This window comes from Emys orbicularis, chromosome 7 (assembly GCF_028017835.1).
Source record: "Emys orbicularis isolate rEmyOrb1 chromosome 7, rEmyOrb1.hap1, whole genome shotgun sequence".
Lineage (NCBI taxonomy): Eukaryota > Metazoa > Chordata > Testudines > Emydidae > Emys > Emys orbicularis.
The window spans coordinates 69,852,908-69,871,312 of record NC_088689.1 but is presented as its reverse complement, the minus strand read 5'-3'; the positions used below and the strand labels follow the sequence as shown (position 1 = coordinate 69,871,312).

At 48.0% G+C, this 18,405-nt stretch overlaps 1 protein-coding gene across 1 annotated transcript in view; it reads right to left on the bottom strand.

Moving 5' to 3' along the window:
* VSTM4 (V-set and transmembrane domain containing 4) overlaps window positions 1-17,946 on the bottom strand; it is a 69,777-nt gene extending 51,831 nt beyond the window's left edge. The window contains exons 1-2 of the mRNA XM_065408578.1: window positions 17,892-17,946; window positions 12,189-12,587 (exon numbers count right to left, since the gene is read on the bottom strand). Coding sequence (XP_065264650.1) covers window positions 12,189-12,587; window positions 17,892-17,946 — 454 coding nt within the window. The remainder of the gene's footprint in view (window positions 1-12,188; window positions 12,588-17,891) is intronic.
* Window positions 17,947-18,405: the final 459 nt, after the last annotated feature.

Genomic DNA, 18,405 nt, shown 5'->3' with positions numbered 1-18,405 from the left:
AATGACTCAGGCCCAGTCTTCCCCTCTGCTACTGTGTGTAGAGGAGAAGCAGTATCTTGATGTGGATATTATGATGTATAAGGAATGGACTGGAGATTATTTTAATGTCACTATCTAAATCGATGGTATGCACACTATTTTCCAAATCAGAGTGCCACTAAGTGGAATTGGAAGGAGAGAGTGGGTCATATGCTGAAGAGCGGTACAACCTACCCTGAAATATGGCGTTTCTACTATTAGAAACTGTATCAGCTGTATCAGCAGCCATATGCTGTCGACACATAAAGATACAGTCCCTGCCCCAACGAGTTCACAAGCCAGGGGTGGAATATTCAAAAGTGCCTAAATCCCCCCCCCCCCTCAAAAAAAAGGTAAATAGCATCTGACATCTAAACATTACATCTATTTTAAAATGAAATAAATATCAACTATCCTTGACTGTTCCTTAGCCTAACCAATTCTTAGTAGGGTGGCTTCTTGTATGCATCACAAATGTGTATCTTGAGGAGAGGCTGAAAAGAAGAGGACAGTAGCATCTTGCATGTGGTCAGAGCTGGGGGTACGGGTGGCATGTGGCAGAGTACCACCAATACTTTGATTCCCTGTCATTGCTTTTAACAGTACTTGTAAATACGGAGAGCAGGATTTGACCTTCTGACTAGACTTCAAAATTTGCCCTTCTTCTTCCCTGGAAGAATTAAACTTATCTGAACCTCAGACTTCAGCTGTTAACAGCAACTTGACAGCTGTCACTTAGGACTTTTCAGAGGTTTGTACACTGCAGGTATCATGAGCCCGTGAGGCTATTAGAGATACAGAGCAGCAGTCTGAAAGGGTGCCTGCCCATATTTTATAGTGGCCTTTGTTCTGCTGCCAGTTACCTGGAACATGCCCTCATTCCCTATCCATGTGTTCCACATGAATCCATGTGTGCCTGTTTTGAAGACATTCAGGAAATTACATTGTTCAATGTGTGAAACACACACACGAACGTCTCTTTAATGGCCTGGCTATATTTAAGTGGATTATGTGAACTGTGCAGAGAAATGTCGCATAAGCAGAAAGGGCCTGACAATCTGACCTGCTTGAATAAGGAACAAAAATGACCGTGTATTTGACTTGCCGCTAGCCCTACAGTCCGGCTGATCTTGTTCTCCATTATTTGGATGCATTCCTCATAATACTTTGCAGATCCCTGGAGTTTTCCAAATTCATTCCAGAAATGCTATGGCCAATTTTAAGCCATGCTTCAGTTGTAAATGACTGTATGATCACACTGCTCTGAACAGGGCTGGAGGGTTTTTGGGAGGGGATCATCTAGCCTGCACCCCAAATGTAACTGGCCCTTCATAATTCTATTTATTTGCCTTTTTTGCATCCCCACACCCATTCCTTCCACCCCACCTATGCTACCCGTTTGTCCTCTTCTCCTCCTACAGCCATGCTCATCCCCACTTCCACAAAGCCCCATACTCATGGAACGGGCATGTGACACATGACAGTTTCCTGCCTTGTCTTTAGGAGCTCTTACTGTATTGTGTTTAGGTATCATTGTGGGCAAGAGACTGTCTATAATTCCAGGGGGAAGGTGACCTCAGCCCTCTAGGAACTAAAAACAATGGGGAGTGATTAGACAAATTCTCTCAGGTTGTAGCACCTCGAGGTACCACCTCCTGGAGAGGCTCGCATACACCAGCTCAAATTAGATTAATTAGAGACCAGTAGATAAAGAAACGGCTTTTGGTTAAACCACCTGAGTTTAAACTGACTCAGAATCGTCCATCTGATCCAGCAAGCAGAGAGGCCCATCTGTCCAAGGGGGGGCCCCAATTCTCAGGGAAGGGCTGGAAGGACTGATACCTGCCGGCGCCTGAGGCTGGGGTTGGGGTGATGGATATAGGTTCTATATTGTTTTCTCTGTCATGCTTTCACTTTAAGAATAAATGTGCTTGCTTAGAAAGAGCTGTGTGGTAACAGTTATAACTGTGGACACTTACATAGTTAACCATCTGAGGAGAGAAGCCAAGCAGGCCTACTTAAGCAGTCTGGATTGCTAGGAATGTCACTGTGTAAGAAAGGGAACTGTGCAGTCTGGAAAAACCCCAGTAAGAGGGAGAGAGAGACATGGGTCTCTGACTAAGATAGGTGATGATGAGGGACTGGGAGCCTATTGTGGCCTTGCTGGACCATAAAAGGGGAACATAGGCGCAGTTGCCCTGAACTGTGACAGCACATACATCCCTGAACTGACCTGCTAAAGCGCTTATCTCTCCTTCCCATCCCGCCTCACGACCCACCAGCAGAGATGCCCACAACGCATTACCCCAGTTGGGCTAGCTGAAATGGACAGGAAGAAGCAAGCAATAGAAAATATTGATTATGGGCTGGGACCAGCCCTGGGCTCAGTCAGCCCCTGATGCTGCACCTGCTCTCCAGCTGCCCTCTGGGCAGGGGCTGCAGTGGCAGAGGAGTGGGCTAAGCCTCAGGCCGCAGCTGCTAGGGAGTTTCCAGTAGCCCAGTGCCCTCAGCGATAGCCTGGTGTGGGCTGTTCGCTACAGCTGACAACTGAGGCAGCATCTTCCCAACAGCCCCCAGAACAATGGCCATGGTTTTACTGGCCCCATATCCCAACCAAGGGATGCTGTGAGGAGCTGTGACTAACCTGGCATCATTGGGAAGAACCATGGACGGGCAGCGAGCTTGCAGCATTGGATACATTGTCCAGGCTCTTTGCAAGAGAAGGGCTAGAAAGTGATTCTGCTGAACATGAGCTCCCAGTGCCATGCTGGGGCCAAAAAGGCTAATGTTAGGGTTACCATATTGCAGTCCTGGAAAAAGAGGACACTACAAGGGGCCCCGGCCCTGCCCCAACTCCGCCCCTTCCCCGGCCCCGGCCCTGCCCCAACTCCGCCCCTTCCCCGCCCCAACTCCGCCCCTTCCCCAAAGTCCCCGCCCCGACTCCTCCCCCTGCTCCTCCCCCTCCCCTGCTTCCCGCGAATCAAATGTTCGGAGAACGGAGTGGTCTCGAGTAGTCAAAGACCCTTCTTCCCCATCCCCTCCAGTCTATGTCTATCCTATTGCTGTCTAACCCGCCCCAGCTCCTCATCTGATTTCAACTGCCCCCCACTACCGCTCTGGATTCCTTGTCCCAGTTTCCTGGTCCTGTCTCACTCTCCTCTCTCCCCGCCCCCATCCCTCAAATGGGATGTTTGTTCCAGATTGGCAAAATTATAAGGCTTCCCAACATTTCAACACTTCCCATTCTAAATTTTCGGTTGCTTAACTATAGGCTAGTTCTGCCTACAACAAAGCATATTCAGAACTTCTGATTAAAGGGATTATAAGTGTAGCAACCTCCATCATAGCTAGTCACCAAAGCTTGAACCCGAGCCATCCAGACTTAAAAGCATGAGCTTCTACTACTTGAGTTCAAGATATAACTCCCTTAGCTGGTAGCTATACAGTTATCCTCTAAAAATCCACCAGAGGAGGGCACAAAACGCATGTTGGACAGTGAATTACAAAAGTGCCAAATATTATTATTAGACCTGCAATACTTTTCACAATGAACATCAGCGGGGGATAAACCGGGAGTTTAAGAATATTTGGAAAACAATTTTAGAATAACATTCAGTGCTGTGGTTTAAAAAAAAAACCCTGTTAAAACTCATAACTTAGCAGCATTCAGTGTTTGAAAAAAAACAACTAGGAGGGATACAAGTTAAGAATGTTGAAACAGGAAAATGTTATGCTTAGGCTAGGTCTACACTGCAGCGGGGGTCCGACCTAAGATACGCAACTTCAGCTACGTGAATACCGTAGCTGAAGTTGCGTATTTTAGGTCGGCTTACCTGGCGGTGAGGACGCGGGAAAGTCGACCGCTGCCGCGCTGCCGCCGACTCCGCTGCCGCCGACTCCGCTGCCGCCTCCTGCCGAGGTGGATTTCCGGAGTCGACGGCAGAGCGATCAGGGATCGATTTTACCGCGGCTTCACTAGACGCGGTAAGTCAATCCCCGAAAAACCGATTGCTACCCGCCGGATCGGCGGGTAGTGAAGACAAAGCCTTAGTTACCACTTGGGCAAAGCGGCGTGCTATGTAATACTTGCAAGATTTCACTGTAATGTTTTACAATATATAGCAGCGGAATGCTGATTCCATTGATATTGTTGAGCAATTCATGCTGATTTTATTTCAGCCCACATCTTAATAGTTTTGAATACAAGATCACAATTTTCAGCTCAGTTGGTCTGAACATGCAGAGCTTTAAAATTGCTATGCTCTAAACTGTATATTAACTACAATTTTATAAACCTGCATGTCAGAGAACTGTGTGCCACTACTACTAGACAGTGGCACAAGGCAATTCAGTGTGAATCACAGAAATGTAGGACTGGAAGGGACATCAACAGGTCATCTAGTCAAAACCCTGCACTGAGGCAGGACTGAGTAATAACAACTAGACCATCCTCAACAGGTGTTTGTCTAACCTCTTAAAAAACTCCAATGACTGCTATTCCATAACCTCTCTAGGTAATTTGTCCAGTGCTTAACTACCTTTACAGTTAGGAAGTTTTTCCTAATGTCTAACCTAAATCTCCCTTGCTACAATTTAAGCCCATTGCTTCTTTTTCGTGCATGTCCTGAGTGGGACGGGGGTGGGTCCAGGCAGTGGGATTGGGGGGAGGGAGGTCGAGGGAGTCGATGGGTGTGTGGGGATGGACCGGGGGAAGCAGGGTGGAGGAACTGAGGGGGACAGGACTGGGACTGGGGGGGGGGCTGAGGGGGATGGGACAGGACTGGGATGGGGGGAGTAGGGTAGGGGCTGAGGGGAGCATGAATGGGACAGGGTAGAGAGAGCTGTGTAGAGTGGGGTGGAGTGGGGCGGGGCGGGGGAGACAATGGGGCTGGGCTGGGGAGGGTCGGGGGGTTGGGAAGAGGGACAGGGTCTGGAGGGGATGAGACAGAGGGGATCAGGACTGGAATGGGGGGAAGTTGAGGGGGTGGGACAGCAGGGGGAGTGATGGCGGTGGGATGACAGGGGAGGCTGAAGAAGAGATTTGGGGTAGGGCAAGGCTGAGGGCAGTGGGTTGGGGGGAGCAGGGGGACTGTGGGGGAGGCTGTTGGAACGGGGGCAGGGACTGAGGGCAGTGGGTTCGGGGTGGGAGGTACGGGGGGGCTGCGGGGGAGGCTGACGGAACAGGGTTAGGGTGGGGGCTGAGGGCAGTGGGTCGGGTCTACACTGGCACCTCTCAGCATTGCTGTGCCGGGCGGCAGACCTGCACCAGCGCTACCCTGGCGATGGAAGAGTCCTCAGTGGAAATGCAGACTTCATGACACAGACCCTCCTCGTCACTTCAAACCTGGTGCTGCTCTGGTCAGTCGCTAGGCTCTTGTCACTTTCAAACCCATACAGGGTATCAGTGCTCAGGTTAAGAAAAGCCTCTGCATTTTGTGAGGGCTTCAGCATTCACTTTCCTACTTGACAAACTGTCTGCCTGACACATTGCTCCCAGGGCATTCATCTTTATTCATTATCAGCAGGTCCATCAGATTAAGGAGCAACATAGGGGGAAGCAACACAATGGTGTCATGGATTTTTAATTTTTCAAACCACTTTGGCCTCAACAGGGATAACAGCAAATCTGGACAGAGCAGATGGGTGTCAGGATGGGTTTGGGTTTTTTTTTTTTTTAAGTGAAAATGTTTGGGTCTAAGCAAAGGCTGCAAACTTCCCTTTGGAAACCTCTGCTGATCTTTTGCCCCAGGGGCTAACGACAGCCTGGAATCTGGGACAGATTTCCACATCCATGCAGGGTGAGATGATGGGGGGGGGGAGGAGGAGGGGAGGGACTGTGGGGGAGGCAGAGGGAATAGGTTCAGGGGGGCTGAGGGCAGTGGATTGAGGGTGGGGGGCACAGGGGGGACACTGCGGGGGAGGCTGAGGGAACAGGGTCAGGGTGGGGGCTGAGGGCAGTGGGTCGGGAGAGATGATCGGGGGGAGGGGAGGGGAGGGACTGCGGGGGAGGCTGAGGGAACAGGGTCAGGGTGGGGGCTTAGGGTAGTGGGGCTGAGGGGAGCCCCCCCAGAGGGACCTGCCAGGGGGCCAGGTGAGCCCAGCAGTGCTTACCTGGAGCGGCTCCCAGGAAGCATCCAGCAGGCAGGTCCCTCCGGCTCCTTCCTACGGTTGGGTCGGGTTGAGGGGAGGGGGGCAGGGGCGGGGGGTCTCTCTGCCCGAGTCTACAGGCCCCGCCCCGCTGCAGCACGCAGGGGAGCGAGACCTCCTCGCTGCCTCTCTGTGCGCCGGGGCAGGGGCAGGGCTGCGCTCTGCAGGCTCCTGCCGGCCGGGCGGCGGGCCCCGTGGGCTGACACCGCCACACCGGCAGCTCTCAGCTGCGTGCTGCCCCAGGGAGGAAAGGTGAGTGGCGCCGGCGGCGCTGGCTTGCCGCGGTTCCCCCAGCGCGGCTGCCCTGTCAGCGCTTTTGGGTCTTTAAATAGCTGTCCGGGGGGAAATCCCGGACATTTTTAGCTTTTTACAAATTCCCCCCGGACGGCTATTTAAAGACCCAAAAGCCGGACATGTCCGGAAACCCGGACATATGGTAACCCTAGCTAATGTGATCCTGGGATGCATAAACAGGGGAAGCTTGAGTAGAAGCAGAAAGGTTATTTTACCGCTGTATTTGGCACTGGTATGACCGCTGCTGGGATACTGGTGCCCACAGTTCAGGAAGGATGTTGATAACTTGGAGAGGGTTCAGAGAAGAGCCATGAGAATGATTAAAGGCTTAGAAAACCTGCCTAATCATGATAGACTCAAGAAGTTCAATCTATATATCTTAACAAAGAAAAGGTTAAGGGGTGATTTGATTATAGTCTACAAGTACGTACACAGTGAACAAATATTTGATAATGGGCTCTTCTATCTAGCAGCGAAAGGTATGACAATCCAATGGCTGGAAGTTGAAGCTAGACAAATTCAGACTGGAAATAAGGTGTGAATTTTTGACAGTAAGGATAATTAAGCATGGGCACAACTTACCAAGGGTTGTGATGGATTCTCCATCACTGACCATTTTTAAATCAAGACTGGATGTTTTTCTAAAAGATCTGCTGTAAGCCTTTTTGGGGGGAAGCTCTCTGGCCTGTGCTATACAGGAGGTCACACTAGATGTTCATAAGTCTTTTCTGGCCTTGCAATCTATGAAATGGAAGCTGAGATTCTCCTTTACATCCCTTGTCCCCCAAGTGTGCGGAAAAGTTGCCACCTTTCTAATTGCTGGCAACCGGACTCCCAGGCTTCGCCCCCTGCTCCGCCTCTTCCCCCAAGGCCCCGCCTCTCCCTGCACTGCTTGTTGGATCATCTCCATCTCCCTCCTCCTCCCCAGCGGGGGACAGGAGCTGCTGTGGCCTGACAAGGAGCCTGCCTGCAGGTAGGAAGCAGCCCCAGTTGAGCAGGGGCTGGTGTGAAAACCAGGCACCTGGCAACCCGAAATGGTCCCCAGACACAGAAGCAAAAACCGGCCTGTTTGGGTAAAACCCAGACAGGTGGCACCCTACGGTGTGGGGGAGCTGGCCATGGGCTTTACCAGGCTAAGTAGTCTGCTGAGAGAGCAGGGCATCAGTAATGGAGCTTCCTGCACAGGATCTACAGAGGTCTCTGGTCTCCAAGGATGGCCCCTTTCACCAGCCCGGAGTTTAATTAAAACACACACTAGAAGCAAAAGTCTTTGTTCAGTTTAAAAAAAAACCAACGGATGCAGTTTGGCCAAGCAGGGGTGGAGGCCTCTCTCCGGCTTGCTGCTGAGTGCTGGTTGCTTGGCAATGCGCCCCTCACGGCACGGAATTCAGAGCAAGGTTTTTGCCAAGGCTCCCCTTCCTTTCCCAGAGCCCTACACAGCAGTGCGGCTCTCCCGCTTCCCACTTATGGACGGTGACTCTCATTGAGCCTGTGCCCGCGCTGACTGACTAAAGGGACTGTCAAGTGCAGGTAGCTGAGGCCCCCCCGTCTTTTTAATACACACATTCTCCGGCTCTGCTGGAAACCTCAGGCTGGCGCATGAAAAGCGGAGAAGGAAATGGGCAGGGCTTTTGGGGCAGCTCTCTGGGTGACACCACGCTGTGGCTGGGTTGGAGAGGAAAAGGCAGAGCCTGGGAGCTGGGGGAAGCACAGGGTTGGATGGGGTCTGGGGGTAGCCAGAGCTGATGGCTTGGGGGCAGTTGGCACAGCAGGGTGGCTGGGTCCAGGGAGTGGCACGGGAGGGCCAGTGGGAACTGTGTGAATCAAGGGGTGGGGGCAGCAGGAAGTGGGGAATGGGCCCTCATGCAGAAAGGAGCAAGGGAAACGAGAGTTTGGGAGTCATTGTCCTTGAGGACTTCAGTGCTTGGGGATAGGAGATGTTGGGGCAGCTGATGCCAGGGGCCAAGGGGAAGCCAGGGCTAGTGCCAATCTTCACCCAGCATTCCTACTGGATGTGCACAGCCCAGGAACCCACCTCAATCCTGCCCAAAGCCTTGATGTCCTGCACAATTCCAGTGCCCCACACGCCCTGCTTACACATCAATAGACACAGCCTCAATAGACACAGCCCTAGTGCCCATGCCCCAGCACAGCCCTGGAGCCACCAGTTCTTCACACCTACTGCCCACAGCTTGCTTCCCAGTTGCCCATTGGTGGGAGGCTGAGGCAGCTGCCCACCTCTCCTCCTCACTTGCTTTTCAGCAGTGGCTGGCTCTTTCATGTGGGCTGGGAGGAGCAGTGGGAAGGGAGGAGGAGAGTCGGCATGGCACCACTGTGGCTTGCCAAAAGCCTCAGTAGGAACCCTGACTGGTGTTGGGCTGGACGCCTGACAGCTCAGCAGGGCTATGAGGTTATGACACATGCAGTCAGGTTGCATTGCACACAGCTGAGTCATTAAAGAGACTGTGACTGGCCCCAGTCACCTGACATATAGTCAGAGCTACAAAGACTAATACCCAGAATTGGGAGATCACCATGTTCTGGAGATGCTTGGATCTAGCAATTTGCTTCAGCCCAGTGCAAAAAAAAAGAGGGGGTCTCTTTTGAGACTTGGCCCCAGGATTAGATTTGGAACATCTGGGGTTGCTAATTCTTGTGACTTCTATTGCAATTCTCGCAATATTTGGTGTTTCCCCCCCCTAAAACTCCAGCTCCCTGGGGCTTGTGATTGTAGGATAATCTCAGCTTTCTTTCTTGCTGTGAGGATTTCTAGCCCTCCAGAGAAAAGCTGGAAAATGTGACTCAAAAACCAGGAGGCACATAAAGAACCTAAAATGTATTTTTTTAAATTGTGATTGTTTTAAAATCTCATGATTTCTGGGGCCGGACTCATGATTTATGTTGAATTCCTCTTACAGACTTTGAATCTTAAGATTCCACCTGCTCTGCAGCAGGTGAGTGTCCTTTTTTTATGCATGAACTTCATGTTTCCCAATAAAATTCCCCCTTCAGGACAGGTGGATTTTTAGGGCCATGATTACCAATCATTTTGTAATGGCAACCATCAGGAGTTGTCACAGGGATTTGAACTCCAGACCCTAAAATCAAGATCCTCAATCACTCAACTAAAGGACTGACTCCAGTCAGTTGCTGTTGTATGACTTCTGTCCTCTGCCCCAGTCACTAGAGGGTGCTGTGTAGCGCAGCCTAAACAATGGATTACAATCTGTTTTCCTGGCTGTGAAAACTCAGTTCTTTTCACAAGTCACCATTTAACTACTTTGCTGCCCTCCTTTGGCTTCTCACCCATTTACTACGAGCTTTTTATTTTAATACAAGCATCGGCTCACTGACATCGGTGGGAGTCCGTCCATGGACTTCACAGCGTGTTGGATCAGGCCCATGTCAGGTTCTACAGGAAATCCAGTTGCAGCTGGAAGGTCAGAACTCCACTGTTGATATGCTGAGGTGTGGAGCCCTGCTTTGAGGACACACACCACTTGGATAAACTAAGACAAACATCCTTGGCCAAAACTCAAACTAAACACGAGCTTTCTCTGTGGTCTGGGGAAGTGTGAGAATCTTCTCTTCCCTCCTCCTCCCGGCCCCCTGGTACCTTTCCTATTTGCATTCTCTGTGCTTCCTTTCACATTTTGACCAGGACCTGAAGCAGAAATGCCAAAATAGTAGAGATATTTGGACACCACCAAGAGGGAAATGCAAATCTAGCATTGAACTGCTTCAAAAACTGGGGGAATTAAGATCTGGGGTAGTTAGCTAGGGGCCAGAGGAAAAGAACAGATCTAGATTTGGATCTGTACATTCCCCAAAATAAGTGAGGGTTGCTTAGATCTGAGATTTCAGGTCACTCTTCTCACATTATGTCTGGCTGGCTGCATACAGGAAGCATGGAAAATCTCATTCAAAATCTTGCCGAAATCTTGCCAAATTTTGCAGGCCCAAGAGGATCAGATGGTTTAGATTATGTCTTTTGAAAAAATTCACATTCATACAATTTGGTACTGAGCCAAACTGAACTTCAACTCTAGATCTTTGGAAGAGCTTCCACAGCTACTAATAACTTCAGCTAATTACATTACTTTAATCTTCTGATTTTAATCAAGGCAGGTTTAAACATTAGTGGGCAAAATGCAGCTGCTATTTATTTCTGATCATATTTTTTCATATTCTGTCTTTTATCTGTGAGAGAGTGAAGCAAAAACTTGTGATGTCTATGAGCTATCAATAGAGATCGTCTGTTGCACTGTTTGTCTCCCTCTGTGTATTAGTACAAAGATGCTGTAGGAAGCTTAATTAGAACTATGAAGCTAGCACCATGGGAAACATGCTTTAGGTTTCTCTGGCACAAGATATTAACGAAATGAGACCTTTGGGCCTGATTCTGATCTCACAGCAGTTGTAAATCAGGAGGAACTCTGCTGAAGTCAGTGGAGCTCCATCAGTCTAAAACTGGTATAAGTAAGAGGGGAATCAGGTTCATTTTCCCCCCAGAAACACATACTAGTTAATTAGGAATACGTTTTCCTAAATATTTAGTGCAGCTTCTTAATTTAAAAACACCCACCCAACAAGTCAAGCGCCAGCAGGGCTGGAGGAAATTCCATGAGGTGAACCCTAGAGTTTTCATCCGACAGGTTTTTCTATGCTGGGTTGGTGATTCCCCCGTAGGTTGTGCAGGCATTCACACCCTTCAGTTCCAGTAACTTAGGGCCTGATTCCCACTGACTTCAGTAGTCTTTGGATCAGGACCCAATGAACTTAGTCAACACTTCCTTTTACCTCACACCCACATCTATGAGGAGACCGTCTATCAGATGCAGAGGAGCGTTTCCCAGCCACCATTGACACTGCAATATTGAGCGTAGCTGCCTTCTGACGTGAGCCCAATCTATGAAATCCAAATCCAGAACACAACCCTTTCTCAAAGTCTGGGTGTGTTTGTATCAGGGGCTTTGATATGGCCCGCTATTAAGGGTGGAGGGGGCAGCCGTAAGCATGGGATTTGGATTTGGAAGGCCCACCTCAGGTCATTTTTATGCTGGACTTCAACCCAATCTTTCTATGCAATTCTGGAACATTCCGATCAGTGCTTTTCCACTTTCAGGCCAAGACTAGAGCTGAACATCCAAAAATTGCATTAGAGAGACTGCTCCTGAACTACTTCCAGCTGGGACTAGAACTTAAAGCAAACTCATGAGGAAGATCTATTCTCTGGAGGTTTCTAGAGGCAGAATGGAGAACTGGGACACAGGAAAGCCAGTTTCTATTCCCAGCGCAGACACTGACTCATTGTATGACCTTTAGAAAATCACTTACTCTTTCTGGGCCTCAGTTTCCCCATGTTTAAAATGGGGATAATATTGTTTAGTCCCTTTTGCAAATTTCTCTGAGACCTATGCTTGAATGAGTGCAAAGTATTGTTAACTATCATCATTTTGGCTGAACAGCTAAGGCAATGATCTAGAAATCTACAGCAGTGAATTTCTACACATGTTCAAGTCCTGCCTTTAATTTTTCAGTTGTGAGCTATAAGTATTATTTATGAAGCTAAGTATTATATGATTTATTTCTAAATGATTTTTTTGGGGAAAAAGCCTAAATTCAAGCATCTTCTGGATTAATTTGACATGGGGAGAAAACCAACAATTAACGATAATGAGCAAGAAAAAGGTTAGGATCAGACTCAGTAGCATCAGATGCATCCTCACCTTTTACTTCAGTAGCTGCTGTGCCATTTGACCATGCAGTCCACTTATTCCTGTGCTTGCCAATTTCCTGGACTTTGCATATATAATGGCCTTGATCCGTTGGCCGCAGATTCAGAATTAGGAATTTGTATATTGTTCCGTGTCTCTCTTGAAGAAGGCGAAGTCTTTGCTTGTGGAAGTGGTGGGTGTAATTTCCATAGTACTGGACAATCCCAAATTTAGTCATTTTGATCATCAGATACTCCTGTGTGGGTGAGAGGGCAAAAACCCATCGGACAGCAAGTAAGTTGTCTGTCCGTCTCTTTTGAGAAACGTGACAATAAAGGGTAGCATTGTCTCCCTCAGCGTATCGCACTGTCGGTCCTGGCGAGACTGTCACATTCAGAGCCTCGCAAACATCTGCAAAAGAGAGAATGGATCATGAGAACCTTCCATGGCAGCACAAAAGCACCTGAATCAGCAAACAGCTAGATTGGCAGGTAACTCTGAGGCAGATAAATTGGGGTCTGTGCAGTTGAGTTTATAAAGACTTTCTGATGAGCTTTTAAACCCTGAAATCTTGGGTGCTCTCCGTGGATATTAAAGAGCCTATGACATTTGCCCTAGTGTTCTTGCCTAAACTTTCCCCATGTAGGAATTGCCAAACTGTATCAGACTAGTGCTATGTCTAATTCGCTATCCTGCCTCCAGCAGTGGCCAGCACCAAATGCATCAGAGATAGGTGGAAGAAATCCTGTAATAGACAGTTATGGCATATCTACACATACAGGCAATTGCTTCCTGACCCTGTCAGACAGATATTGCGTGACTTATACCTTGGAGCACAAGAGATTATATTCCTATTTCTTCCTTTCTAATGTAACTATAGATGTTCTCATTATCTATGATCTACTTTTGAAGTCTACAAAACTCTTGGCCTTGTCTTGTGGCAATGAGTTCCACAGATTGTCTCCAATGTGTTATCGAATAGTGTGCTGCCCTCTACCCTAGTTCTAGCTGTATTTCAGCAGCAGGCAAGTGGTCCTTGCAATCCCCTCTGCAAGGTACTTTGGGGTCCTTCAGGATGAAATGCACTTTGAAAATGTGAAGTATTATTCTGGCCTCTGCCTCGTTTGTACAAACAATCATGGCATATACGCAACCAAGGGAGAATGGCTCTCTCCCTTCCAGTTACTTTTTCAGCACATCAGCAAGGAACAGGTTAACCAAGAGAGGATGAGCATTTGGTAGAGGATTTTGTCTGACATCAACTCCTGAAACACAAACATATACTTATCTTTAAAATAAGCAAGTCAAGTATTTCCATTTACTGTCGCAGGAGTATTGGAAGTAGAGGTGCTAGTTCTGTTTGGGCACAACTAAGCTGTGAAACTGAGCGTTGTGCTGTGGTTATATATTTTACTTTAGTAGGCTATGACTTTAAATAAAGTGTTACATATCACAGATACTTAAGAGAAGACCCTTTATTCAAAAAGTAGGGTGGCTTAGTGAATCAAGCACTGAACTGGGACTCAGGCAATGTGAATTCTATTGGTGGTTCAGCCTGCTGACTGACCTTGGGCAAAGCATGTCCCCTTTCTGCCTCAGTTTCCCCATCTGTAAAATGGGGGTAATGATACTGATCTCCTTTGTAAAGTGCTTTGAGATCTACAGCTGAGAAAAGCTAGGTACTACTATTACAGTAATGGCTCCAAACACTACAGTAAAACCATGGATTCCTGTACTGTTTTGGGCCTGTTTTATAGACCATTCTACTTTTTTGTATTTGGTTGGTTGGTTGTTTTAAAAAATAAGGGCCATTTAAAAAAAGAAAATGAGAGGAAAATAAAAATATCATCCTTATTATCTCATAATACTGAATGGATCTTATTTGAATTGATTTGTAAGAAGATGTCTGACCCAGCTAGGCATAGTCTGGATCAGTGGTATTAATTGAGGGATCATGATAACTGTCCATAAGCACAGAAAGTTGTAAATCCCAAGGAGAGAGGTTATTTCGGATTGTGCCGGGGTATGAGTAGAAATAGCGGCTTGCAATAAAGAAAAGGAAATTTAGGCTGAATAGCAGGAAAAGCCTGAGGTGATGATGGTTTTATTACTTATTTGTCTAACACTAACAGTGCACTAACTAGATGCTTTACAGTGAGATATGAAAATAGGCCTGCTGTCTCACACCCTAAATGAGATCTTTAAGGTTGTGGATAACGCTGATCAAAAAATGAGAAATTTTAAAAATATCAGGGTTTTTTCTAAATTTTCATTACCTATTTATCAAACATTATTAAAATGTTTGAATGTTTTGGTTGACCAAAACCATGTTTTTTAGTCAGTTGAACACACTATAAAACGTTATTGGAAATTATTCAAACGTCCTGACATTTTTCAGGACAAACCATTTTTATGATGTCCTTTTTTGATGTGTAAACTTTTTGTTCAAAAAATGCTGACTCACTCTAATTGTGGCCTAGTATCCCAGAGGAAGAGACCATTGTTTGAGTAATTTAAAACTAGACAGCACACAATGCCAAAAAATACACAACAGAGTATATAAAAGAGGAGTTCAGATACTGCCGTGGCGGAGACCAACATAGGCAATTCGTACTACTTCTCCAATTTCTCTGATCACTGCTACCTGAGTATTGGCCCCAGTATAAAAGTTTTCTTTTTTTTTAATGTCCAAGTTTTTGGCTTTTTGATAGGTTTTGTGGTTGTTCCAAAGAAATTATCAAATTCAGCTCACCTCTCCCAAGCAAGAAAGCCCATAGACTCGAGAGCACTAGTTGCATGGGTAAGGCTTGTAGGATTTGGTCCAAACGCTCAACAGCAGACTCTGTTCCCTAAAACTTCCTGCTGTTGCTATCACCAGAGCTGCTCTGTGGGGACAGCAATAGGGAGAGCTTTATGTATTTGAAGCCACTGGCACTTTAACCACCATGTCATCTAATCCTGCTGCGAGCAGAGTTAGGTAATGCTGTATTTAAAACAAGCAAACATAGTGACTGATGGAGCCAGTGGGGCACCAGTGGAGCCAGAATGGTAGTTGTAACAGTAGGAGATTTGGGGAAACTGAGGATATTGTAGACATATACAGTAATGAAAGCTCTGATCCAAAGCCCATTGAAGATAGTGGAAGGCCTCCCACTGGGGGGGAGCAAACTCAAGTGGGTTTGGCTCAGCCCCCAAGTGAAGGATACTCCTGTAACAGGTTCCTTTCCAATAGAGGAGAATGCTCCATCAATTAGAGAGCAGCAGACCCTCGCGCACACACAGTTCTGGGTTCGCAGACTTTACATGGTTGCTGCTTCAAATGGGGAGAGATTTGGGAAGGCAGGGAATGAAAACTATGTGGCATGGATGACCCTGCAGCACAGACAGAGCTCACCACAAGAGTTTAGTCTTGCTGTTACCACCGCCTGAGAAGGGAACTATTTATAGTACATGGAAGAAGTAAAAAAAAATGAGTCAAATATTCAGGACCCATGTCATACATTCATAGATTCCAAGGCCAGAAGGGACCACTGTGATCATCTAGTCTGACCTCCTTTATAATACAGGCCAGAGAACTGCTCCACAATAATTCCTAGCGCAGAGCTTTTAGAAACACAGCCAATCTTGATTTAATAAATGTCAGTGATGGAGAATCTACCACAACCCTTGATAAGTTGTTCCAATGGTTAGTTACTCACTGTTAAAAATGTATGCCTTATTTCCAGTCTGCCTTCTCTGAATTGCAGCATTCCTAATTGTTAAGGGCCTTTGTCTGCTCTAGCTTTATTTACAACTGGCTGTTGTAATTGTCAATGCTTTAGTCTCATTTGTCTACCTTGGATATCCCAAACGCCTTTTTCCCTGGCTCACTGGGAGGCAGTCTGGGATAGTGGATTAGTTGCAAAACTAGGGCCCTGTCTACACTAGGGACATCTTGCAAAGATTTCCCCCTGCTGCTAAGGCCATGTCTACACTTACAAGCGTACAGCAGCACAGGTGTACCGATGCAGCTGTGCCACTGTAAAAGCGTTTGTGTAGCTGCGTTATGCCGACAGGAGAGAGCTCTCCTGCCGACATAACGCTGTGCACATGAGGGCTTGTGCTGGCAAATTTATGTCACTCAGGGGAGTGTTTTTTTTCATACCCCTGGGGGGGGGGGGAGGTATAGCTCATTGGTCTGCTAAACCCAGGGTTGTGAGTTCAATCCTTGAGGGGGCCCACTTAGAGATGGGGGCAAAATCAGTACTTAGTCCTGCTAGTGAAGGCAGGGGGCTGGACTCGATGACCTTTCAAGATCTCTTCCAATTCTAGGAGATAGGATATCTCCATTTAAAAAAAAAACACAACAATAATAAAATAATTAATAAAAATAATTAGCATATGGCAAGAAAGATCACAACAAGCAACCAGATGTTTTCAGTTGGACTGAGATGTTTGTAAGTTTCACCAGTAAGGAGCCCCTCTCTTAAAGAAAACTTCTCAGCCCAGCTCCAGAGATTGGCCTGAACCTCCATTCAGCCTTCAAAACTTTGAAAGGCAGATGCAGATCCAGAACTCTCAGCCAGACAAACAAAAATCCCTCCTTGGAATATCCACAAACTCTGAAGTTCAGGTTTGGAGTGGTGCATTCATCAGAATATTAATTCTTGTTAATCAGCAGTGCCCAGGTGAACCCCATGTCTGGGAAGCATAGACATCACCGGTAAAAATGACAGAAGTGCCTAAGTCCCATTTTCAAAAGGGACTTTGAGTCTCATTGAAAGTCTATGGACTTTCTCATTGGATTTAGGCTGCTACATCACTTAGATGCATTTGAAAATTGTCCCCCAAATCTCTCACTGCTACAGATTCAACTCTAGTCACACAATACATGTTTTCATGGTTTATTCTTAAATTCAGTGGAAACATGATCTTTTATTAAATCCTCCCGCCCCTTCTGCAGGAAGCAACCAAGGCTTGTGTTAGCGGAACTGAGTAGAGAAGTCAAAATGACAAGTCTAGTTTCAATTGCCCAAGCTGAGAGAAATGCAAAAAGTTAGCGGCAAACCTATTACAAAGTAAACTAGAGGTTTAAAATTCCTGCAGCTTTAGTACGGTACAAGGTTAGTAAAGAGGGTAATGTTTTTAAAAAAAAAAAAAATACTGTGAGCTGTATGTTGTTCCTGCCCCGTTAAACAGAAAGCGACAATTGTCACAAACTACAATCGGGGTTGGGGGTGGGTTTTTAACTCTTTCAGTGTCTTTTCCTTTTCCTCCTGGTGTTGTTGACGGATTGTCTGGAGTTTAGGGCCGAGTATCTGCAACAGCTTCCAGGGTCTGAAATGACCGGAGCAAAAGCTGCCCCGACCCGAGAGACAGCGTTGAAGAATTGATTGCGAAAGCGCAGGGACCCAGCTCGGGTTACAAGCGGGTCCGGGGCAGGAGTCGGATCAGGGGGCCGGGCTTGGGGGATCGAACGAAAACCTTGCCAAGAAACGGGCCGAATTCAGCCCGGCCACAGGGTGCGCGTCTCGGGGCGGCGGGGCCCCCCTTTCCTGGGCCGTCCGCGGGGTGGGCTTGGGGCAAAGCACAAGGGGGCTGTAACTTCTCCTTGAACAAGCGCCCCGCACACCCGTTATTTAACCCGAGACGCAGATTTCCCAGAGCCAGCGCGGGGGACAGGGGTCCGCTGCCAGGGCGAGGCAGCCGTGCGGAGATTCCGCCCCCGCTCCTTACCTGGGATGGGCGCTTGGGCCAGCAGGGCGGCCAGGGCCAAGGCCAGGAGGCGCATCGCCCACAGCGCACAGGGACCCTTCTGTTTTCTCTCCCAGCCTGAATCTCGCCTCTCCTCCCGCTTCCTCTCTCCTCCCTCCTTCTCCCCTTCCCCTCCATCTCCTCCCCTCCTCCTCCCGACTCGTCCCCTTCCCCTCCTCCCGGATCCCAGCCTCTTTTCTCTTGCTCTCCTCGCCTTCCCCCTCCCAGCGACTCCTGCTAGCCTGGGCGAGCAATGGAGTTTCTCCAGTCCCCTTGGGGAGTTCTCTGGGATCTCTCCCCCGGGACCTGCTCTGTGTGTCGGGTGGGGGAAGAGAGCGGAGAGCTCCAGCTGTGGCTGTCGGAACCATCCCAGGAGGAATCGGATCTCTGCGGAGGGTAACGGGGGATCTGCTCTCCCAGGACGAAAAGGGTTTGGGGAGAGCTCCCTTCACAGCTGAGGCTCCCTGCTGGCGCCACGGTATTTGGAAGGGGGAGA